The sequence below is a fragment of the Oncorhynchus mykiss genome, chromosome 2 (genome assembly GCF_057628025.1).
Source record: "Oncorhynchus mykiss isolate SJ-2025 chromosome 2, ASM5762802v1, whole genome shotgun sequence".
NCBI classification, from domain to species: domain Eukaryota; kingdom Metazoa; phylum Chordata; class Actinopteri; order Salmoniformes; family Salmonidae; genus Oncorhynchus; species Oncorhynchus mykiss.
The window spans coordinates 65,995,524-66,019,994 of record NC_143023.1 but is presented as its reverse complement, the minus strand read 5'-3'; the positions used below and the strand labels follow the sequence as shown (position 1 = coordinate 66,019,994).

Genomic DNA, 24,471 nt, shown 5'->3' with positions numbered 1-24,471 from the left:
ATAAACACCGTGGGACCACGCAGCCGTCATACCGCTCAGGAAGGAGACGTGTTCTGTCTCCTAGAGATGAACGTACTTTGGTGCGAAAAGTGCAAATCAATCCCAGAACAACAGCAACGGACCTTGTGAAGATGCTGGAGGACTCGTTTTACAGTGGATATAGATACTTTTGTACCCGAGTCCTATATTGACATAACCCGAAAGGGCGCTCAGCAAGGAAGAAGCCACTGCTCCAAAACCACCATAAAAAAGCCAGACTACGGTTTGCAACTGCTCGTGGGGACAAAGATCATGCTTTTTGGAGAAATGTCCTCTGGTCTGATGAAACAAAAATATAACTGTTTGGCCATAACAACCATTGTTATGTTTGGAGGAAAAATGGGGAGGCTTGCAAGTCGAAGAACACCATCCCAACCGTGAAGCACGGGGGTGGCAGCATCATGTTGTGTTAGTGCTTTGTTGCAGGAGGGACTGGTGCACTTCACAAAACAAATGGCATCATGAGGAAGGAAAATTGTGGATATATTGAAGCAACATCTCAAGACATCAGTTAAAGCTTGGTCGCAAATGGGTCTTCCAAATGGACAACAACCCCAAGCATACTTCCAAAGTCGTGGCAAAATGGCTTAAGGACAACAAAGTCAAGGTATTGGAGTGGCCATCACAAAGCCCTGACCTCAATCCCATAGAACATTTGTGGGCCAAACTGAAAAAGTGTGTGCGAGAAAGGAGGCCTACAAACCTGACTCAGTTACACCAGCTCTGTCAGGAGGAATGGGCCAAAATTCACCCAACTTATTGTGGGAAGCTTGTGGAAGGCTACCCGAAATGTCTGACCCAAGTTAAACAATTGAAGGGCAATGCTACCAAATACTAATTGAGTGTATGTAAACTTCTGACCCACTGGGAATGTGATGAAAGAAATAAAAGCTGAAATAAATCATTCTCTCTACTATTATTCTGACATTTCACACTCTTAATATGAAGTGGTGATCCTAACTGACATAAGAGAGGGAATTTCTACTAGGATTAAATGTCAGGGATTGTGAAGAACTGAGTTTAAATGTATTTGGCTAAGGTGTATGTAAACGTACGACTTCAACTGTACATTGGCAACAGAAATACGTTTCTTTCTCATTGGACAGTTGGTGTTAAAAAAAAGCAATATTCATATCTACCCCCCCAAAATATATTTCCCTATTTTCATCAGATACCTCATCCAACATTTCGCAAATTACATCAATATATTTCACATCAGCACCAGGTGGCCTATAGCAGCAACCAACTAGTTTGGTTTCAAATGTGGTAAATCCACCTGTACCCGTAGCGCCTCTAATCCATTCAACATGAAGTCTTTACGTTGTTTTGCTGGAATATGACTCTGGATGTAAACTGCAACTGCGCCCCCATATCTATTTCTGTCCCTCCTGAACATATTATATCCAGGTATAGAGATCTCAGCATCCTCAAGAGAAGAGTCCATGTGAGTCTCTGATATTGCCAAGACATTAATATTGTTTGACTGCACTAGACAGCATATTTCATTAATTTTGTTCCTTGAACTGCATATATTCAAGTGAGCAATTAACATACCTTTCTTTGGTAGATGCACAGTATTTATATGCCCAAACATGAATCAGCAGTTGGAATCTGAGAGATGTGTGTGTGGAGCTGGAATGACTTGTCTGTTGCTCCTCCTAACTCCTTGGGAGTTAACTGAGGTGAACAATCAGTTTGTCATACCTCAGATATGCTATGTCACCTCGTTCTCTTGCAGCCTTCATGGCTGGTATTAGTTCCTTTCTTCTTTGACGGACTGCATCTGAGAAACCCTCATTGATGAAGACGAAGGACCCTTTAAGGCGTTTGGCTTTTTCAAGGACTGCAAGCTTATCCTTAAACCTGAGGAATTTCACTACAATTGTCCTGGGTCTGATTCCATTTGCACCACCAGTGCCCCCTGGTTTCCCAGACCGGTGAGCATGTTCCAGCTCTACCTGTTGATCCAGTTGTAGCTCCTCAGAAAACAGCTTTCAAACATTGTCCTCTGATTCAGCCCATGTCTCACTTTGGCTCTCCTGGATACCATCTATTACAAGATTATTTCTCCTCGAATGTCCATCCAGGTAATCAGCCTTCCCAGACATGTTCTGGAGGCCCTCCCTGACTGTGATGATTCCATTCCGCATTGAGGAACAGTTTCTGGAAAGTGTATCTTCAAGTGCGTCTTCATCCACATCCTTCTGTGTGAACTGAAGGCTTTTTTTAATGTCTTGTACATCTTTAGTCAGGTCGTCCAGTTGTTTGTTGGTCGACTCCATGATCATTTGTATGAAGCTTTTACAGTTATTTTTCTGCTGAAGTATCATTTCCTTATAGAAAACGTTCTGCTTCTCCAAGAGTTCACGTACCTGTCCAGCAGAGATGTGGTCCTTGCCTTTTTTCGGAGGCATGATAGTAATGATAGTAGGACGAGCACGCTATTCACTCCGTGAAATGAGAGACGCCAGCAGTAGAAACCTCTGGAAATCGGTGGTCCTAAAACAAGGGCTAACCGCTTAGCGTGCTTGGTATCCGGCAATAGTAGCCCAGGTTGCCTGGCTTGATAGTGAGCAGCAAAAGTAGAGCGCAACTGACTGGGATGGATGGAATAGTACAGAGTGTGACTGAGAAGGATGGAAGAGTCTGGAGAGTGATACAGAGATGGCTGATAAAGAGTAAGAGGATGTTGTTGTTGTTTTTCAACTGTCCTTTCAAATTTGATTTGACACATTTGCTTTCTCTCTCCCTCTCCATCTCTTCCTCTCTGTCTCTCTGTCCTCTCTCCCCCCCCCCCCCTCCTCTCTCGCTCTGCAATCCCCTGAGTTAGTGACACATAGGGACAGGGCTGCGGCTTATCTTATTTCCCAGAATGCTCTGTGGCCCATTGTCAATCAGCTGGGCCCGCTTCCTGTCACACATCAGCAGATCTCTCTGCATGGCCAATGTACCTCACACACACACACACACACACACACACACACACACACACACACACACACACACACACACACACACACACACACACCCTGTCCGCAGTGGCAGTGATAAATGTGTGTGTCTGTCTGTATTCTTACTGTTTCTGTTTGTGGAGCAGCTAGAGAGTTGTGTGTGTCTATTATAATGACATAGAGGATCCATACAGTGTGTGGGTATCTGGCCAGCCAGATTGACATTGTGATATTGGTTACTGGTTAGAAATGCCACACATTATTTGTGTGGTTTACCCAGTGGTCTTTAATGGTGCTTATACCTGTGAACTCCTGCCCACCCCAGTCATTATTGATCCTAATAGGAGATTAACATAGGGGTGGTGACACCCAGCTAATACAGAAATATATAGGTGCATTAATATTGGTCAAAAACAGCACTGTCCGCCATCAACTGTAAGAGACAGTGTAATATCTTGACGTTATTGAATTATTCATTTTTATTTCACAGATAAACTCCTTTCCCACTCAGTGTCATTTGCATACAGTATATTGCCAACAGAGATTTGGCATTCTTCCCAAACACATCAAATAGGATTAAAGTACTTTTTCTTTTATGGCTTTCTCAAGCATGGCTTGCTTCCCTGTCTGTCTCTGTGTGTCCTCCAGACTAGCAGGCAGCCATCACCTGTGCTGTAAAAGCCAAACTCTTTCTCTCTCCTCTCTCTCTCCAACTCTCCTCTCTCTCTGCAAGGGCTATATTTAACCACAGGTATTAAAATATCATCATGCAATGTCGTAGCCCAAAAAAGACAGTGGTCAGCTCACGTGGACTGGCTTCATCTATCCTTCAATCTCCAACTTACATTTCTACTAAAACAGTGTCACATTCAGTCAGTCACTCACAAACACCCCTAGATTCCTAGAAAACACACACACATACATAAGACCTAACTAACTTCACACAAATGATAATGCATACCCACAGACACAAATATATAGACACATACTGCACTGTACTTTGCAGTGTGAAGACCTAGACCTAAATCCCCCCCATGTACACAACATTGCATGCACAAAAACAAACACACTCCCTCCCTCTGGCTGGCTGGCTGGCTGGCATAATGCGAAGCGAGCCGCTGATGCCATAGCTCCTAAGAGGATAACAAGCTAAGGAGCAGGAGGTGAGGATGGGGGGAGGAGGAGGGGGTGCTTATTGTTCTATCTGCAAGGGTGTGGAAAGGGAACAGCTGTGTACAAATTTACTGAGGACCAGTTTTGGAGATTGAGGATGTTGGAGGAGAGGAGGTGGGGAGAGAGGGGGAGGCAGAGGGTTGACGGGACTGGGCAGCTAGCTAAGCTGATTTACATTCAGAGCATATGTCTTCTGTCTGTCTCACTCCATCTCACACTGTCTTCTCCTCCCTTCACCTTAGCTTCCCCACATTCCCTCCCTCGTCTCTCATCCCTCCTCCCCCCGCTTTCCTTTGTTCTAATACTGTTTTCACCCAGTGCTCAAACCTAACCAAACATTTCATTAAGGGTAATTTAAAAATATAACCTTCACTTCCTTAAATGCTTTGAATGGACTACCAGAGGTTCAGTGCATCACGTCCACCTCACCATCCCGTTTTATAAACTGGGTAGTTTGGGTCTGTGATGCTGATTGGCTAAAACAGAATGTGTATATCAGATAATATACCACGGGTATGACACAAACATACTTTTTCACTGTTCTTTCACTGGCATAGACCAACCAGGTGAAAGCGATGATCCTTTATTGATGTCACTTGTTAATTACACTTCAATCAGTGTAAATGAAAGGGGAGAGACAGGTTAAAGAAGGATTTTTAAGTCTTGAAACAATTGAGACATGGATTGTGTATGTGTGACATTCAGAGGGTGAATGGGCAAGACAAACAAAAGTGCCTTTGAATAGGGTATGGTAGTAGGTGCCAGGTGCACAGGTTTGTGTCAAGAACAGCAATGCTGCTGAGTTTTTCACGCTCAACAGTTTCCCGTGTGTATCAAGAATGGTCCACCACCCAAAGGACATTCAGCCAACTTGACACAACTGTGGGAAGCATTGGAGTCAACATGGACCAGCCTTTGATACTCAATATTAGAAAGGTGTTCCTAATGTTTGGTATACTCCGTGCATGTTGGTAACCAGTTTATAAAAGCAATAAGGCACTCTGCTTCACGTTGTGCCTAAGAACAGCCCTTAGCCATGATATATTGGCCATACACCACACCGCCTTGGGCCTTATTGTTTAAGTCTACCCTTTGTTCTAAAACCCCACTCTCACTCAAACAAAACAGTCATGACAAGAAAGATGCACGCACACTGGTGTTTCCAGGGAAAGTATTGAGTTGCTGTAACAGGATGTGGTCTGGTGTCCTACTCTGTTCTGGCACTGCAGCATTTCCTGTCAAATTTAAACTAGGTTTTACTGGAATCCACAATGTCTTATTCTAAGAACAATGGGTGTTGCGAAATGTGTTTCAGTGACTCACTGTTGGGGTATGAGCTACCGTGTTCTATCCTGCTGATCATTACCTTGCTGAACAAATGGCTGGATGTTTCCAGTAACAGACACACACACACACACACACACACACAGTCTTCTGGTTCGTGTACCATCTGCCAGTAACTGTGACCCATGTTGGGTCTAGAAGCCAAACGATGTGTTGGCCCGGTGTAAGCCGGTAAAACCCTGCATCAGTGAGTTGTGTTAGAGATACTGTGTATATGCTGTGTGAGATGGTTGTGTCTCTGCCTTAAAAATAGGAGTCGTTGTCCCAAAAGGCGGGTAGGCAGGCGGTCTGCTTATCGGTCTGCTTATCGCTGTATTCCCGTGTGGACAGATTTTGACAGCAGTGGACCCTCTTGCTTCGCCTCTTCTTCTCTGGTTGTGTTGGTCCAGACCAGACTGTGCTCAATGCTGCCCCCTGCTGTTTGTTTTACACAGCAGCAACCAGACAAGGCCTAGTCCTCCCTGTCCTCTGACGCACTGACTGGATGCTCTTCCACCTGAATAGCAGAGTGCACAGCTGCGTTTCTTTTGCTCTGTTCTATTCTGGTGTATCTGTTCTATTGTTGCTTTACTGGAATAGTCTCCAGTTTTTTACTGAATTTAGTTTTGTTCTTGTGGCAGTGACACACTGTCTTTATTTTTCATATTTGGTACGATGTGATGTGTCATTGCCACTCACCGTTGTCTTGCTTTCTTTTGTGTGTGTGTGTGTGTGCGTGTGTGTGTGTGTGTGTGTGTGTGTGTGTGTGTGTCTCACCGATGTATGTGTTTGGGTGTGTCACAGATGACGTGCTAGCAAGGGATGCCGGGGAATGTGTGATCTGTCTGGAGGAGCTGCAGCAAGGAGACACCATCGCCAGACTGCCTTGTCTCTGCATCTATCACAAAAGGTGAGGTACGACTCAGCTCTCAGGCTGTGTCTCAAATGACATCCTATCCCCTAGATAGTGTACTACTTTTGACTAGGGCACAAATGACGCAGGTCAAAAGACATGCACCATAGGGAATAGGGTGCCATTTGACAAACCCTCTGACTCAACTCCTGGTCCGGACTGTACAGTGCATTCGGAAAGTATTCAGTCAGACTCCTTGACTTTTTCCACATTTTGTTACGTTACAGCCTTATTCTAAAATTTAGTAAATTGATGAGGGGGGAAAAAAACCAATTTACACACAATAGCCCATAATGACAAAGCAAAAACAGGTTTTTCAAAAAATGTTGCTAATTGGAAAAAAATATATACATCACATTTACATACAGTGCCTTGTGAAAGTATTCGGCCCCCTTGAACTTTGCGACCTTTTGCCACATTTCAGGCTTCAAACATAAAGATATAAAACTGTATTTTTTTGTGAAGAATCAACAACAAGTGGGACACAATCATGAAGTGGAATGACATTTATTGGATATTTCAAACTTTTTTAACAAATCAAAAACTGAAAAATTGGGCGTGCAAAATTATTCAGCCCCCTTAAGTTAATACTTTGTAGCGCCACCTTGTGCTGCGATTACAGCTGTAAGTCGCTTGGGGTATGTCTCTATCAGTTTTGCACATCGAGAGACTGACATTTTTTCCCATCCCTCCTTGCAAAACAGCTCGAGCTCAGTGAGGTTGGATGGAGAGCATTTGTGAACAGCAGTTTTCAGTTCTTTCCACAGATTCTCGATTGGATTCAGGTCTGGACTTTGACTTGGCCATTCTAACACCTGGATATGTTTATTTTTGAACCATTCCATTGTAAATTTTGCTTTATGTTTTGGATCATTGTCTTGTTGGAAGACAAATCTCCGTCCCAGTCTCAGGTCTTTTGCAGACTCCATCAGGTTTTCTTCTAGAATGGTCCTGTATTTGGCTCCATCCATCTTCCCATCAATTTGAACCATCTTCCCTGTCCCTGCTGAAGAAAAGCAGGCCCAAACCATGATGCTGCCACCACCATGTTTGACAGTGGGCATGGTGTGTTCAGGGTGATGAGCTGTGTTGCTTTTACGCCAAACATAACGTCTTGCATTGTTGCCAAAAAGTTCAATTTTGGTTTCATCTGACCAGAGCACCTTCTTCCACATGTTTGGTGTGTCTCCCAGGTGGCTTGTGGCAAACTTTAAACGACACTTTTTATGGATATCTTTAAGAAATGGCTTTCTTCTTGCCACTCTTCCATAAAGGCCAGATTTGTGCAATATACGACTGATTGTTGTCCTATGGACAGAGTCTCCCACCTCAGCTGTAGATCTCTGCAGTTCATCCAGAGTGATCATGGGCCTCTTGGCTGCATCTCTGATCAGTCTTCTCCTTGTATGAGCTGAAAGTTTAGGGGGACGGCCAGGTCTTGGTAGATTTGCAGTGGTCTGATACTCCTTCCATTTCAATATTATCGCTTGCACAGTGCTCCTTGGGATGTTTAAAGCTTGGGAAATCTTTTTGTATCCAAATCCGGCTTTAAACTTCTTCACAACAGTATCTCGGACCTGCCTGGTGTGTTCCTTGTTCTTCATGATGCTCTCTGCGCTTTTAACGGACCTCTGAGACTATCACAGTGCAGGTGCATTTATACGGAGACTTGATTACACACAGGTGGATTGTATTTATCATCATTAGTCATTTAGGTCAACATTGGATCATTCAGAGATCCTCACTGAACTTCTGGAGAGAGTTTGCTGCACTGAAAGTAAAGGGGCTGAATAATTTTGCACGCCCAATTTTTCAGTTTTTGATTTGTTAAAAAAGTTTGAAATATCCAAAATATCCAATAAATGTCGTTCTACTTCATGATTGTGTCCCACTTGTTGATTCTTCACAAAAAAATACAGTTTTATATCTTTATGTTTGAAGCCTGAAATGTGGCAAAAGGTCGCAAAGTTCAAGGGGGCCGAATACTTTCGCAAGGTACTGTAAGTATTCCGACCCTTTACTCAGTACTTTGTTGAAGCACCTTTGGCAGCTATTACAGTATCGAGTCTTCTTGGGTATGACGCTACAAGCTTGGCACCCCTGTATTTTGGGAGTTTCTTCCATTCTTCTCTGAAGATCCTCTCAAGCTCTGTCAGGTTGGATGGGGAGCGTCACTTCACACCTATTTTCAGGTCTTTCCAGAGATGTTCAATCGGGTTCAAGTCCGGGCTCAGGCTGGGCCACTCAAGGACATTCAGACTTGTCCCGAAGCCACTCCTGCGTTGTCTTGGCTGTGTGCTTAGGGTCGTTGTCCTGTTCAAAGGTGAACCTTCGCCCTAGTCTGAGGGCCTGAGCGCTCTGGAGCAGGTTTTCATCAAGGATCTCTCTGTACTTTGCTCTGTTCATCTTTCTCTCGATCCTGACTAGTCTCCCAGTCCCTGCCCCTGAAAAACGCCACCACCATGCTTAACCGTAGGGATGGTGCCAGGGTTACTCGAGACGTGATGCTTGGCAGTCAGGCCAAAGTGTTCAATCTTGGTTTCATCAGACCAAAGAATCTTGTTTCTCATGGTCTCTTTTGGTGCCTTTTGGCAAACACCAAGTGGGATGCCATGTGCCTTTCACTGAGGAGTGGCTTCCGTCTGGCCATTCTACCAGAAAGGCCTGATTGGTGGAGTGTTGCATAGATGGTTGTCGTTCTGGAAGGTTCTCCCGTCTCCACAGAGGAACTCTGAAGCTCTGTCAGAGTGACCATCGGGTTCTTGGTCACCTCCCTTCTCCACCGATTGCTCAGTTTGACCAGGGGCACAGCTCTATGAAAAGTCTTGGTGGTTCAAATCTTCTTCCATTTAAGAATGATGGAGGCCACCGTGTTCTTGGGGACCTTCAATGCTGCAGAATTTTTTTGGTGTCCTTCCCCAGATCTGTGCCTCAACACAATCCTGTCTCGGAGCTCAAGGGACAATTCCTTTGACCTCATGGCTTGGTTTTTGCTCTGACATGCACTGTCCAAATCATGTCCAATCAATTGAATTTACTACAGGTGGAATCCAGTCAAGTTGTAGAAACATCTCATTGAGGATCAATGGAAACAGGATGCATCTGAGCTTAATTTGTCATAGCAAAGGGTCCGATTACTTATGTAAATCAGGTCACTGTTTTTTTTTTAATTTAAGACAATTACAAAACATTCTAAAAACCTTTTTTCACTTGGTAATGATGGGGTATTGTGTGTAGATTGAGGGAATAAAATATATATATTTTAGAAAAAGGCTGCAACGTAACAAAATGTGGAAAAAGTCGAGGGCTCTGAATACGTTCCCAATGTACAGTAAGCACGCAGGCTCACAAGATTACCCAGCCTGAAATGACTCCACTAGATTAATTATACGCAGTGGGGCAATACATTTAGGCCTCAGTGATATACCGTAACCGAGGCCAAAGAGATAAGTGCATTCATGTAATGGTTGTGTTTCCCCCTCTCTTCCTCTCCCAGCTGTATAGACTCCTGGTTTGAGATTAATCGGTCCTGCCCTGAGCATCCTTCAGACTGACTGACCTCTGTGCTGCTACTACTACTCCTTCAAGGTGAGAGCATCCCTTCTCTTCCCCACAGGAGACTGGGGACAGGAGATTCTTACAAGAATACTATGGTACAAATAGGACACTCACTCAGTGTAACTAGGTAGTAGTAATATGATGAGAACATACTCTTGAAATAGCTCACTCACTAACGTCTACACTGAGTGTACAAAACATTTAGAACACCTCTTTCCATGACTTAGGCTGACCAGGTGAAAGCTATGATCCCTTATTGATGTCACTTGTTAAATCCACTTCAAACCAGTGTAGATGAGGGGGAGGAGACGGGTTAAAGAGGGTGAATGGGCAAGGCAAATCGATTTAAGTGCCTTTGAACGGGGTAGTAGGTGCCAAGCGCACCGGTTTGAGTGTGTCAAGAACTGCAACGGTGCTGTGTTTTTCACGCTCAGCAGTTTCCCGTGTGTATCAAGAATGGTCCACCACCCAAAGGACATCCAGACAACTTGACACAACTGTGGGAAACATTGGAGTCAACATGGGCCAGCATCCCTGTGGAACGCTTTTGACACCTTGTAGAGTCCACGCCCCGACTAATTGAGCAACTCAATACTAGGAAGGTGTTGCTAATGTTTGGTATACTCAGTGTAAATGCACTGTATAATGCATACATACGCACACATGCATGTACAGTATAACCACCCTGAATAAAACTTTCTTAGTCTGTATGAAATTATAGCATTCTGTAAGTGTGAATTATACATTTAAAATAACACCCTTAACTGTCTTTGTGTATCCACTTTGATTATATGGCTATAACCTCTCAGGGCACTTTATGGTCCAACCATGGATAACTGGATACTGAAGTAACCAAAAAAACGAAACAATCAAAACAACCAATCAATTGATCTATCAAGAAAATTCCTAGCAAACTGAACCAAAAGAAGAAACATCAAGCCAATACTGTCACTTCCACATGCATTACAGAGTGCCCCTCCTCCCTGCCCCTTCAGCCCTAGAGACTGCCAGTCGGGCCCAACCAGGCTGACCATCCCTCCAGACAAACTGCCTCATCAGGCCGCTTGTCCCCCCACCCCAGCCAGCCAGTTGCCCCACCACATGCCCTGGCCCCCTGCTCTGCCCTCCATTCAGCCTCCAGAATCTAGCGCTCCCTGTCACTCATCTGGATCCAGTCCTCACATGGCCTTCACCGGAAGAGACAGGGGAGGAAGAATCGGGCTGGATGCACCCTGTGTGCCAGGGAAAGGTCGACTCCCAGGACGTTGTCTAATCATCAGACAGAAGCCCTCCCAATCACTATAGTTACAGCACCCACCCACTCACTCATTAGCTGGAGTCACATGTGCTTCTCTTAGTCTTCGCTTTGAGGTAGAGTAGCGGTGTGTGAGATGCCGAATTGGCGGGGCAGGCAGGGTCTGTCTGTGTAGGTTTCTGTGTGTGTGGGTGGGTGGTGTCAGGGGTGTAGTTTATGCTTCTCTGTGTGTTTAGGCAGTGAAGATGCCAGTCAAACTACACTTGTTCTGTGTGTGGAGGGGGTACATTGTTTATGCTTGGTGGTGTGTGAATGTGTGCTTGTGTGTTGTAGGGGGCAGTTGGGGTTCGTTGGTTTACGTTCTTCTATGTGCTGGGGCGGTGAGGATGATGTCAGTCACCATACCTGTGGTGTGGTTGGGGTGATGATGATCTCTGTAGTGTGAGAGCCTGATTTGCTAAAGGGTCAAATAGAAGTCTGAGACAATACTGTGTGTTGGTCTGTGTTTGAAACGTTTACAATTTAGATATCCATTTTCCCTGTGTGAATGTGTCATTTCTCCCTTTATTTCGCTAATGTTTACAGTTACAGAAAATCAACATGACATTCTATGTAGTTCTTTTTGTCCACCAGGTTTTTGCTGTGATGGGGACACTGATCAGAATGAGTCATTTCTTTGTAGGGGCCTTGAGTGTGTTCATGTGTGTGTGTGTGTGTGATGCATCTTGGCCTAAGAGACTGTCTGTGCCCCATATGCTTTCTGCTGAAATAGGTAATGTCCTCTCTGGTTGAGTTGACTTATTGTAATGGAGGTGTTCAAGACCCATTAACCCAAACATTTTAGTGATATTCCGGGGTTACAACTGAGCTATTCCGGGGTTACAACTGAGCTATTCCGGGGTTACAATTTATTTATTCACATTTAAGATTTGTTTTTCCAAATTGGTCAGAACTCACAGTACTCTTCAGAATGCCTCTAATGTATAAAGAATAACAGAATGGTGGTTCTGTGAGGGGGGAAAAAAAGACTGAACAAATGGGTGAATATTTTTTTCCATTTGTGCTAGATTAAAATGTAGAGAATAGTATTTTTGCAGGGTTATCTGCTTCATACCCGTGAGGGCACTACAAAAACCATTTATTAAGCAAGCAGACAACCACCAAGCTTCTCAGACACAGGGGAGACAGACTACTAGTCAGTTATGATATAAACTATATAACTTAACGTCTCCTGCTAACTGTAGCCCTGCTCAACGCTCTAAAGGGCCATACCTTCATTTCTTGCTTTATTTAGTTAATGTCTTTTTGATTACTTTTTTTTCCAAGGATGTGAATGGATGCCTGTTTTGGAGGTATCAACTAATTGTCTCATGATTTTGATGTGCAATCTGTGGGATGAGTAATGATAAATATAATAATAAAAGTCTAAATAAACATGTTTTTTCCATGTCATTTCCTTAACTAGATTCAGGCCTAAATGTTAAGTTTGACAAATCTACTCATGGAAATGATGGTGTGTAAATGCTTATTATTTAGTTACTTTGTTCACCCAATTTGAAGGCATCAGCTAATATCGACAAATCAGACTGTAAGAAGAAATCTTTAGACATAAGAGCAACTACACCATGGCAATATGAGGGATTTTTATTAAAAAAATACTTCATTGTCAATGAGAAGCGGCCAATTACAGTTTGAATACAGTATGTACACATCAACAGGGCACACAATTTAACAGAAACAAAACACAGAACGTTGCATTAGGATTGTTGCAATTATATCATTTCAAGCCACCATTCCATTCTAATAACATCTAAATTAGCAGCAGTTCATTCTGAGGAACTGGACAGGCAAAAATAACACAATTTGCCCTTGGCACTCAGTCAGTTACTCTATAAAATACCAAACTCCTGACACCCTGTGGCAGACAAAGGTATTGTTTTAAACTTCATTCATTGATTCAGTGCTCTGATAAGGTCATAGCTACAGTACCTTCAGCTACAGAACCTTCCCAGGATTCATGAGGTTCTTGGGATCAAGGGTGGCTTTGAGGCCCTGCATGACCTCGATGGCCAGGGGTCCCATCTCCTCTCGGAGCAACGCTCGTTTCCCCAGGCCCACCCCGTGCTCCCCCGTACATGTCCCGTCCAGGGCCAGTGCTCTCCTACAGCATGAGAGAAACAGAGAACTATAAATACAGGGATAAGAGAGAAGGAGTTCAATGGTCAGGAACAAGGGGCCGATATAAAAGGAGAAAGGATAGGATAGAGAGACATACAGTACCTGGCCAGTCGCTCAGTGAACTCATGAACTCTAATGACCTCATCCTGGTCATTGGGGTCCATGACCATTATACAATGGAAATTTCCATCTCCAACATGACCTGCGATCGGACCTCAGGAGAGAAAGAATCCTCAATACACTACTGGTCACACACAAACATGTACAGTAACAAACACTGTATCCTCTGAGTGATGTCCCACCAGGGAGTCTGTGTTGATTGTTAGCTAGCCGTTACCTGTGAGTCCGTTTAGCATCAGGTCCTCCTTGGTTTCCACAATGATCTGAGGGAGACGCGAGAGAGGGACGCACACATCTGTGGAGTAGGCCTGCAGGACCAAAATGGAGTCGGCACATTTCTGTTACAACATTACAAACAATAATGCCGAAGTGATTACATTATTTATCAATAATTATTAGAGTCAGAGCCTTACCTTGCAGCCCGGTCTGAGTGCCAGGGCAGCGTACCAGGCATCGTGTCGTGCCTTCCACAGGCGCCCGCGGGTCTCTGCATCCCGTGCCCAGCTAAAGTCTGACCCACCGTTAGCCTGCGTGATCTCCTCTGGACAGTTTCCAATCAACAAATAAAGAAGAAATCTCACTCAAGTCAAATTTACAGCAAACTATCGCAAGTAACGTTAACTTAACGTACAATTACATCACACATTCAGTATAACACCGTACAGCAACAAAACACCTGTGACGGTAACCTGCTCCTCCAGACTCTTCTCAGTGCCGTGGAACTCCAGGAAGAGCGTGGGGGCCACGGGGTAGGACAGCGAGTTGAAGCTGTTACAGGCGTCAATCATCACATCATCAAGGAACTCTGGAAAGGACAGACGTGGTTGGATTAGAACAAGGCTCCAGCTCCACTGAGAAGATTGTGGTAAAAAAACACTTGGTCAGTGTTTTAAATAGCATCAGGTCCTCCAATTAGTGTCTAAAGCCCTTGGTTGCTCTGAGTAAGAATGCATAGCAGTCTCTTGCTCAGTGTCAGTTTAAGATGGACAGGCACCTTACAGTAAGAAAACAATGAACGCAGAGGTAAGTTCTGTGTTAAAAACTAGTAAATGGCCACCTTGTCTACTCACCAATGCGTGCGATGGGCACTCCAGTCTGGAGGACCTGCACAGTGCTGTCCACTGCTGCCTGGACAGAGGGGAAGGTGCACACAGCAGACACCATGGCTTCTGGCACCCCGTAGAGACGCAGGGTGGTCTTCGTGATCACTCCCAGAGTGCCCTCTGAACCCACAAACAGGTTGGTCAGGTTGTACCCCGCTGACGTCTTCCTAACGGAGACGAGAGAAGGTCAAAGGTCATACATGTCCTCATTACTGGTGAAATTACAGAAAGAGAGAGAACACCACATAGGTTGTTAATAGCTAAACACTAAAACCTGTTTTAACTGTCACTTTCTGTTTCAGGCCTGGCAGTGTAACCAATGATGTATATAACCATGAATATATCCATGTCTGGGAGTGTTACCGGGGCCGGCGCCCCCTGCCTGCTGTGTGGATGATGGATCCATCTGCCAGCACCACCTCTAGGTTGAGTACGTTCTCCCGCATGGTGCCGTAGCGCACCGCATTGGTGCCTGATGCACTGGTGGCAGCCATGCCACACAGAGACGCGTCTGCACCAGGGTCTGTGTGTGCCGACAGACAGTAGAACACCTCAGTGATTTCATACCCAACACTTCACAAATATTCTTCCCAACTTCGGGCACAAAATGTCAGCTAGAATGACGATCATGCAATACCATTGTACATGAAAGTAGTTGGTGTGATTACTTATATCAGGGGTTCCCAACATTTTCCACCCATGGACCCCTATTTCACGATAGAAAAATGTTCCCCTTCATTTCACAATGATTAACTAAACTCAGGCGTGTGTATAGTGACAGGCCTATTGGGCCTACCCGTTGGAGCAGTGACATCATTGCAGGTCACGTGACTCACCGACAGGAAACCACAGGCCCGTGTCTCTCAGGTAGGAGTTGAGGCCTTTGCGTGTCACACCTGGCTCCACGCTCACATCAAAGTCCTCCTGATGGAGGTCCAACACCCTGTCCATGTTCCTCAGACTAAAACACACCCCGCCCTTACACACACACACACACACACACACACACTTGGAATACTTCCTATAGACCCTCAATGAAACATTGTGAATACAAGGACCCATGTTATCAGAGGTCAGGGATGCACTGTACAGACGTCTGCCTGCGCTATTTGGTACTGACAACACATTGACGCCTTTTTCAAGACCTCTTACACAGCACCCTCCATTTAGACACCTTTAGGAGATGATGACACTGCATCCTGTCTTACTCTGTCACACACATTCCGACTAACATTGTGCGAGAGAAACAAAAAACGTCTTATGAATTATTATGGCTTTTACACAAAACAACTTTCTCTCTCACTCTAGTAATCTTTCTCTCTAGGGTCATTCCATTGGATTCACATAATATTCAACAAATTATAGTACCCAACATCCGATTTGGTCTAAACTTTTCCTACCATTGAACATCCATCCAGGCTAATCCCACCCCATCAATCAGTACGCTCACAGCCTGGTTCCTCTCTAGGTTTCTTCCTAGGTTCTGTCCTTTCAGGGAGTTTTCCTAGCCACCGTGCTTCTACACCTGTATTGCTTGCTGTTTGGGGTTTTAGGCTGGGTTTCTGTACAGCACTTTGAGATATCAGCTGGTGTACGAAGTGCTTTATAAATAAATGTGATTGATTGAGTTCTCTATGTTTGACAAGTAGTATAGAGCTGTGGCTTAGAGTATTGCTTATTCACCATTTGTAAAGGATATCCCTGTGAATCTGGTGATGGTTGTTTACCCCTGTTCAGAGAAATTAGCCATTGACGTCGCTTGCATTTTTTGCCATAAATGTGAGAAAGTACCATGTTTTGTCCACTAGATATCGCTGTTCCTGCTACTGCCACCACACCCTTTTATCCATGTTGCTGGTCTCTTGTGTTTATTAAATGAATCACAACATTTTCTTTGGAAATTGGGTAGAAAACCAATAGCTTTTGCTGATGATGAAAATTTATTGTGTGGTCAAGCCAGTCCTCCATGAAAGGAATTCAGTTTGTCCTTCTCTTAGCAACCTAATGCTTCAACCCAGCTCTCCTTGAATAGTCCAACAAACGGCAGCTCTCTGAGAACTATCCGTATGGTGCAATTCTCATATGAAGACTTTTCTTTCAAGCCCGAAACTTTGATGGAGAAATGGGCTAGTGACTAAAATGTTATGACAACCCTTAGATAATAATTCAAATATAATCCATTGCATGGCAGTCATATGTTTTTCAATCAAATTCTTAGAAAACATCTCTATTATGTAGTGGGATTAGTGACATTTACCATTAAACCCAACCCAATACAATTACCATTGCAAAACACTATATATATATACATATATATATACACACACCGTGTGTATTTGGGACTTTTACCATTGAAGTGCTGTAACCTAATGGTTTGTTTGTTCACCAGGAATGGTCTAACTAATCCAGACCTTTTTGAAGGGAATAAACCACACATAGAGGGTCTGTTTCATGGACAGAAATTAAGCCTAAGAGAATGAAAAACAGAATTGCTTTCATGGAGGACAGGCTCGAATTGTGAGGATGACCATAAAATCTATTTTCATCATGAGCAAAAGCCATTGGTTTTCTACCCAAAGTTGTAAAAAGAATGTTGTGATTCATTTAATAAACACAAGAGACCAGCAACATGGATAAAAGGGTGTGGTGCCAGTAGCAGGAACAACTGCATCTATTGGACAAAATGTGGTACTTTCACACTTATTTATTGTAAATAATGCAAGTGACTTCAATTACTAATTTCTCTGAACAGAGGGAAAAAAACATCACCAGATTCACAGGGAATACATTACAAAGGATGCAGAAGAAGCAATACTCCATATTACTTTTCAAACACTGATAAACGATACTGTACACTGGTTGTTGGGTTTGGATTGGCATGGGGTGTGTAGGCTCCATGGGTGGCTTTTTATAATTTGTTGGATTCCTTATGTCTTACTCATTGTTAGGAAGAATTAAGTTCCAAATTGGATGTTGGGTACTATATTTATTGAAGATTATCTGAATCCTATCAATTAAAATGGCAAATTTGTCTACAATCAATTATCTTAATCAAATGATATATAAATTCACAGAGAGATTAATCAATCTTTCCAGGCTGGTATTTATCTTTCTCCTTGACACAGACTGATTCGCTCTCACCTTAAGTGCACCCACTCCTCCCTCGAGGCCTGTGCCTGTGCCAAATGGGATGATGGGAAGGTGGTGGTGGTGGCAGATCTTGGCGAGGGCACTGACCTCCTCCACACTCCGCGGCCACACCACTACGTCTGGGGGGCGACATCTGGGAGAGAACAATCACTTAGACTTATTGGATACTCCTAGAACCACCAAGGCACACCCCGAATCCCTGTAGCTATCCATCACCAGAAACACATCAGGGTTGGGTCAATTCGAATTGAAGGCAGTCAATTCAGGAATTTATGTGAATTTAATAATCAGATTTCATACATTTTTTATTTTTAATAGCTTCTACTTTTCAGTTTATTGAGAAAACATTGAAAAGAAATGCAATTTTTTCAATTATTTAATTGAAATTTAAGTTCACTTCCTGAATTGACTGGCTTCAATTCAAATTGACCCCAACCCTGAAACACATACACAAATCGAGTGTGTGCGTATGTGTGCCTGCTTGTTGGAGACAGGACACACCTGCTCTGTGCCAGACGGCTGAGCTCACCTGTGTACAGACTCGTCTCTGCCATGTTGCTCCCTGACTGCTGCACCCAGGGACACTCCATCTTCACCACACACCGAGCGGAATGCAGGGATCACCCGCTCCCACCCACCATTCTAACACAGGGACACACACAATAAGAACAGTTTAGCCATACCTGAACAAGGGAACTATACAAGAACCACATAGGTGTTGTTGGACTTGTGACTGAATTAATCAACTGTATACTTCTATAGACAAGAAAGGCAGGAAGGTGAATAAAAATAAAATAAATGCACAGAAATAAATATCATTATAAGCCTTAAAAAGACATGTATACATGCTTGTAACAAGTAATAAAGCATTACTGTTCACAAGTTCTGAAAATTACAACTACAACAAAAAAAAAACGACAAAAGATAAGGATTGACAAGGAGACCCTTGTTTTCAGCACCTTCTTAAGAAAGTACCCACTGAGCATTTGACGTCATGCAACGTCTTTTTTGGGTCAATCATAGACATCTACGTTTCACAAGTTTGGACGGCACAGTACAGTAAAGAAGATTGGAGTATAGTACAGAACAATTTAGTGGAGCACTGCTGGCTTGCCTCTGAAGCTAAGCAGGGTCGGTCCTGGTCTGTCCATGGATGGGAGACCAGACGCTGCTAGAAGTGGTGTTGGAAGGCCAGTAGGTGGCACTCTTTCCTCTGGTCCCAAAAAAATTAACCCAATGATTGGGATCATTGCCCTTTGTAGGGTGCAGTCTTTCGGATGGGACGTTAAACAGGTGTACTGACTCTTGTCGTGTCTTTGGCTATGCCGGATTAAGTGATATGACATGCTATTCTATAAAATTATTTCTCTGTAATTAATATTACCTGATTGAGCTAATAATGTAAATGTAATTAACTAGAGAGTCGGGCGCCACAAAATAATATTTATAGAACTGTTATATTCCGAATAAACTCTTAAAGACCTAGTAATATTTTTACATCAATAGCAGTCAATATTAATCGTCGTCTTAATTCAGTCTCATCTGAAAGTTGTAAATTCTTGGTTATCTGCACGAACCCTGGCTAACAAGTAGAATCAGCAATACAAAATTGGGTTTAATTATTTATTTACTAAATACCTAACTAATCACACAGAATTACACACATTTAAATCATAACTTGATTACAAATTACGTCATAAAGGAAAACGTCCCTAGCGGGCGGAACAGATATGACAGCTGGTTACACAAAAGGGGCTGGGTTTGAATGAAAGAGTGGAAAGACTGAGGAACAAAGGGCAAAGCTGTGCTATCGTAAATACAGTATCTTATGCATTCTAAATTACCTCCCATTTGGGAAAGGAAAATGCAATAAATATTTACTCTGAGCTGCGCTTCGGTAGGTTGGTGGTAGATGGAAGGCTGTGTTGCCCAACCGAGTCCTTTGAAGAATGTCTCTGCTGGTAAATTGAATACGTTGTAGTTACGTCATTGTGTGGTAGACGGGATACTCTGTCTGTGCCTTCCTAACCCTCATTTGCAGCAGCTGTTGCTAACTCAACGGCTAGGAGGTATCACTTCTGTAGTGAATAAGAGTTCAAAGTTCATACCATTCGCAACCAAAGCTCACGCTGATGTTGGCTTCGTTCTGTAGTTATTATCTGAACCATTCTGACATCGGACCGTCGTTCTCACGTCCTCGGAACAGGAGGTTATATTGTCGTCAAGGGCTTATATAGGAAGGGAGAGGAGGGTGTGTTTGAAAAGTTTTATAGCCCATGTCCCTTCACAGGGGCGGGCCCCTGATTGAGCTAAGAGCCCTATCTTATGAAAACCCAAATCTCACATTTTAGAAGCTAAAATCACATTTCATCACGAACAATTTCATATTCAAACATTTAAATTGAACAACAATTCCATGTGAATCCGATAACTCTGAGGTGTAGACTTTCCACTGTAGAGTTTATGTCATTTTATCATTGATGAGAATGTCTCAGATGACAACTGAACTGACATCATATTCATTAAGTACCACCGCATATGTTCCATTGGTTGGATTACCAGAATATAGTTAATTTCACCCCACCTTCTGATGTTCACAGAATCTCTATGTTAACCAAGGGTTTTGCAAATGTAACATCAGTAGGGTAGAGAGAGGAAAAAGGGGGGAAGAGGTATTTATGACTGTCATAAACCTAACCCCAGGCCAACATCATGACACTCTATGGTTATTATAGATAGCATGGCACTTATTGTAAGGGTGTTAACCCTGGTGTCCTGGCTAAATTCCCAATCTGGCCCTCATGGCCACCTAATCAACCCTAGCTTCTAATTGGCTCATTAATCCCCCTACACTCTCCTGTAACTATTCCCCAGGTCATTGCTGTAAATGAGAATGTGTCCTCAGTGAACTTTAAAAAAAGTAAAGCAAAGGTTAAATAAATACACAGCTGATTCAAATCACCAACTCATCCTCAAGCTATGATTGTTTGAATCAGCTGTGTAGTGCTAGGGTAAAAACCATAACATGCACCCAATTGGGGCCCCAGGACAGAGTTACGGAAACCTATTGTACCCTACTAAACTGTACTCTACTAAATGTCTCTCTACTGTGTCGTATTCTACCGAATAAAACTCTACTGTCCTGTGCAGCTTAAGGCTAAGTTCATCGATAGATATCTGAGCTGTTTCCCAAAACCATCGTTATTAACGATGCACTTATAAACACTTATATTCTAACGCCTGCCTCAGACCACTCCTAGAACAGTTAAGTGCGTTGTTAGATGCCTTTTTCCCCTTTCGTGTCACTTCACACACAGAAGAGGTTTATCGGTCTCTGTGACTGCGGGTAACTTCACAACGAAGTTGACTACAAATACAATGTTTTTGAAATTGTTGCAAACAAGCAAAGGATGAAAAGATGCTTCAAATGAAAACTGAGATGACTGCATTAGATAAATAGCCTACCTTCTGTACAGTATAAGCTACATAGGCCTATATACGGTATTAAATTATATTGAAATAGATTTCATGTTCATTCAATTTAGTTTTATTTGTCTCCTGTAACATATTTCATGATGTGTAGCCTAACATGAGCTCAATGTTCCAAATCTGTGATTTAGTGCATTTTTATTGGAAAATAATTAGAATAAGCCACCTCAATATATGAGAGTGTTTATCTCTCTAGGAGCTGATTCGTCATCAGTATTGTGAAATAATTCAAATGTTAAGGTAAAATTTTAATGGAAAAGGGTGATCCGAGAGAAGCTCCACATTTCTTTCGACTCCATCAGTACAGACACATGCTTCAACAAAACACTTACCGACCGTTCTATCTGTGTGGTGTTTTGGGAAACGCATGTTACATCTTGGTTAATTGTAGGAAATATGCTTTGTTAAAACACCGCCATGGGGAAACCGGGGCCTGTACTGTACTCTGTGTTCTACTATACTAAACTGTGCCGTACTGTATGATTCGTTCAGATTTAGATCTGGCTCGCACCGACCAAACGTGTACTTGTTTGGGGGCGCAACTAATTTGACTAATACCCATCATGCTTTGCAATACTTTTTTTTTACATTTAGGTCAGTCAGCAGACACTCTTATCCAGAGTGACTAAGTGCATTCAACTAATTTGTTTTTACATTTAGGTCAATCAGCAGACACTCTTATCCAGAGTGACTTAGTCAGTGCATTCAACTAAGATAGATAAACAACAACGTATCAGTCACAGCAAAAAATAAAAAATATGTAACCGTTACTCTATAATGCTATTGTAGTTGAAGTGGTCTGCAGTCTGCTCCTCTTTCCTATGAAGATATATCGCAAATATTATTGCGATATAATGCTTACTTAATTAAAAATGTATAGCAGTTGAATTTTGGCCATAGATGCAATGCCTGAAAAATAAGTATTTTCCACGTCCGTAAAATATCTATTTTTACCTTTCATTCAACACCTATAATGCACTGATTTCAATGTCCGGAGAAGACGTCATTAAACATCCGGAAAAAAACATGTGACGTCTGTATAAGACGTCTTTTCATTTTCGTAAAATATGTATTTTTGACGTCCAGCACCTGAAATGCATGTGATGGCCACGTCTGAAAAATACATATTTTCAACGTAATTTTGCTTACTTGGTAGCCTAGATGGCTAGGCTATACTAGCTCTGGAAAACTAGGTCGAATTATGCCTTCCCCCTACAGTTCTCCGCCATTTGCTTCGCCCACAAATGCCACACGTGAACTACAATCCCGACGTTGTATTGTAACGTTTATAAATGTAAATAATCATCACTTGCTATATGGCTTTCGAAAAATATCGTATCTTTCATCAGTGAGAAATAGTATTTCAAATAAAACTCAACTCCACTCAGCTATGGGTGCCTCCATCTGACTAAACTACACTTCAGCTTCATATGCCACGTTCAAAACAACTGGGAGCTCGGAAGTCGGATGAAATCAAAACAACTGGGAACACGGAAAAAACTATATCCGAATGGGAAAAATCGATTTGAAGGGTTATCAAACTCGGAATTCCAACTCAGGAACCCGAGCCTCTCTAGAGTTCCAACTTGACGATCACCGACTTCATGATTTGCACTGAGTTCCCAGTTGTTGTGAACGCGGCATTACACACAGGTGTTCGGAACATGCTAGATAGCCTCTTGTCTTCAGTAAACAAGTGCTGTAACATAGAGAAATGGCCACACTAACCTTAACAAGGTGTGTATCAATTTAACCTTTAGTTTAACAAAAAGACAAACAAAACATTTCTCGCTGATATGAAAGATAAGGTTCTTGTGTTTCCAAAACAGTAGCGCAAGAGATGCATGTTAATGTTCAGACCGAGCGTCGAGATCTTAACAAAACTCCCACTACAGAAGACGCCTTCGTCCAATTATGTGTAATGTAATGCAATAGAACGGAGTCATGATCAAGGGCTAAGGCTCTACTACTACTAGCCTACAGAATAAATGCAGTCGTGCATTTCGGTTATCTATCCACCAGAACAAGAATATATCATGCAGCTCATTAAGCTTTTAAACATTAACTACCGGTATGATCAAAATATCAGAACAAACTGACACATTACCAAGTTAACTGAATGCTCACTTTTAAAGTGTGTTCTTTCTTGATAGTCCGACACTGCACGAAATTAGACGTTGACAGGTGAGCGTACAAGCGTCGCGTTGGTCCCAAGGCGAAGGTCATATTCACAGATCAGAATGTCGGCCCGTGAAATATTTTTTATAATAAACTACTGTATACTAAATGCACTTAGCTGTCGCCTGCGATTTCATAATGGACAAAGTATTCTTCCGGATCAGAAGTTTACAGTAGTGACGTCGAAACTTCTTCTTCGTTTGGTTTTCCGGTAGACCAGATGCTGTGTTGTATTGCTGCCATTCGCAGGTCAGAGTACGGATTGCACATTTTTTGACCAAAAAAAAGGGAAAAGGGGAATGGGAAAAACTTGAATTGCACCACCATCTAACCCTGCACCTATACACTATCCCACCACCCCATCCCACAACTTTGGCCCTAAACGAGCCTACAACAGGCTGTCGGCCTGGGAGGATGGAACCCCTTCTCTCAAAACATCCTGTAGATCTTCTAAACTAAAAATATTTCACACCCAAATATTTATCTGCTGCTGCAACTACCACATCTATCTTCTGTGATTTCTGCTCCATCAGTGCAGTGCAGTTGATCACCATGGCTGTAAATGCAAGAAATCCAACCTTACTAAACTCATCCTCGCTGGCTCTCTCTCTTCAAGCCTACTCATGGGGGCATCCCAGTCGACTCACTCATCCTTGGGCTATGTTCTACTCTCTTCACTGCCTCATAGGAAACTTTCAGCCCCACTTGAACTCTGGCAATCTCAACCTGTCTCTCTCTCACAGGGCACTTCGGATCCCCAGCTGCATGGGCACCCCCACAGTTGACTACAGTGCTTTCTCTATCCCAACAGCACACTCCCTCTGACTATATCTTCCTGCACATTTCTCACATCGTGGGATCTCCCTTCTACACACTGCTGCAACATGTCTGAATCCTTGGCACCGAAGCGGGTTCAGAACATAGGCCCTCACAGAATAGCAAAGCTAAACATGACAGACAGGGTATTCTCAGTCTCGCCATTGCCACCGAGTCTACGTCTTACCAAACGGCAGGTGTCACAAACACTAGGAATATACCTTT

General features: G+C 43.0%; 2 protein-coding genes across 12 annotated transcripts in view; one reads left to right on the top strand and one right to left on the bottom strand.

The window, feature by feature from the left end:
- The window catches only part of znrf1 (zinc and ring finger 1), a 33,843-nt gene extending 21,197 nt beyond the window's left edge, over window positions 1-12,646 (top strand). The window contains exons 3-5 of one of the 3 annotated variants that reach the window (XM_090205226.1): window positions 6,291-6,396; window positions 9,896-9,987; window positions 10,953-12,646. In XM_090205226.1, the coding sequence (XP_090061352.1) occupies window positions 6,291-6,396; window positions 9,896-9,953 (164 nt within the window). In that variant the 3' untranslated portion in view covers window positions 9,954-9,987; window positions 10,953-12,646. Of the gene's footprint in view, window positions 1-6,290; window positions 6,397-9,895; window positions 9,988-10,766 lie in introns of all 3 variants that reach the window. The other 2 variants (XM_090205223.1, XM_021568721.3) reach the window with 2 other exon arrangements.
- Window positions 12,647-12,838: 192 nt separating this feature from the next.
- ldhd (lactate dehydrogenase D) lies at window positions 12,839-23,777 on the bottom strand. Of its 9 annotated transcripts, none has more exons than XR_016487877.1 (11): window positions 23,380-23,777; window positions 18,293-18,405; window positions 17,755-17,896; window positions 15,450-15,591; window positions 14,977-15,136; window positions 14,581-14,780; window positions 14,187-14,315; window positions 13,924-14,046; window positions 13,728-13,818; window positions 13,493-13,604; window positions 12,839-13,373 (listed from the first exon to the last, which is right to left on the bottom strand). XR_016487877.1 is itself a non-coding variant. In XM_021568693.3 (11 exons), exons 1-11 carry the CDS (start codon window positions 23,476-23,478, stop codon window positions 13,208-13,210), a joined length of 1,482 nt encoding a protein of 493 aa, XP_021424368.1. In that variant the 5' UTR covers window positions 23,479-23,777; the 3' UTR covers window positions 12,839-13,207. The 9 variants fall into 9 exon arrangements, 5 of the variants coding, with proteins under 5 accessions (XP_021424368.1, XP_021424377.1, XP_021424383.1 ...); XR_016487878.1 differs by having other exon boundaries at window positions 13,493-13,592; XR_016487874.1 differs by having other exon boundaries at window positions 13,924-14,051; window positions 14,200-14,315.
- Window positions 23,778-24,471: the final 694 nt, after the last annotated feature.

Coding starts and splice junctions, on each gene's coding strand:
- ldhd (XM_021568693.3), bottom strand. CDS start 23,478: ATGACCTTCGCCTTGGGACCAACGCGACGCTTGTACGCTCACCTGTCA. Junction 18,406..23,379: donor AGAAAGAACACACTTTAAAA/GTGAGCATTCAG, acceptor TCCCTGTGTTAG/AATGGTGGGTGGGAGCGGGT. Junction 14,781..14,976: donor GGCAGGGGGCGCCGGCCCCG/GTAACACTCCCA, acceptor CGTCTCCGTTAG/GAAGACGTCAGCGGGGTACA.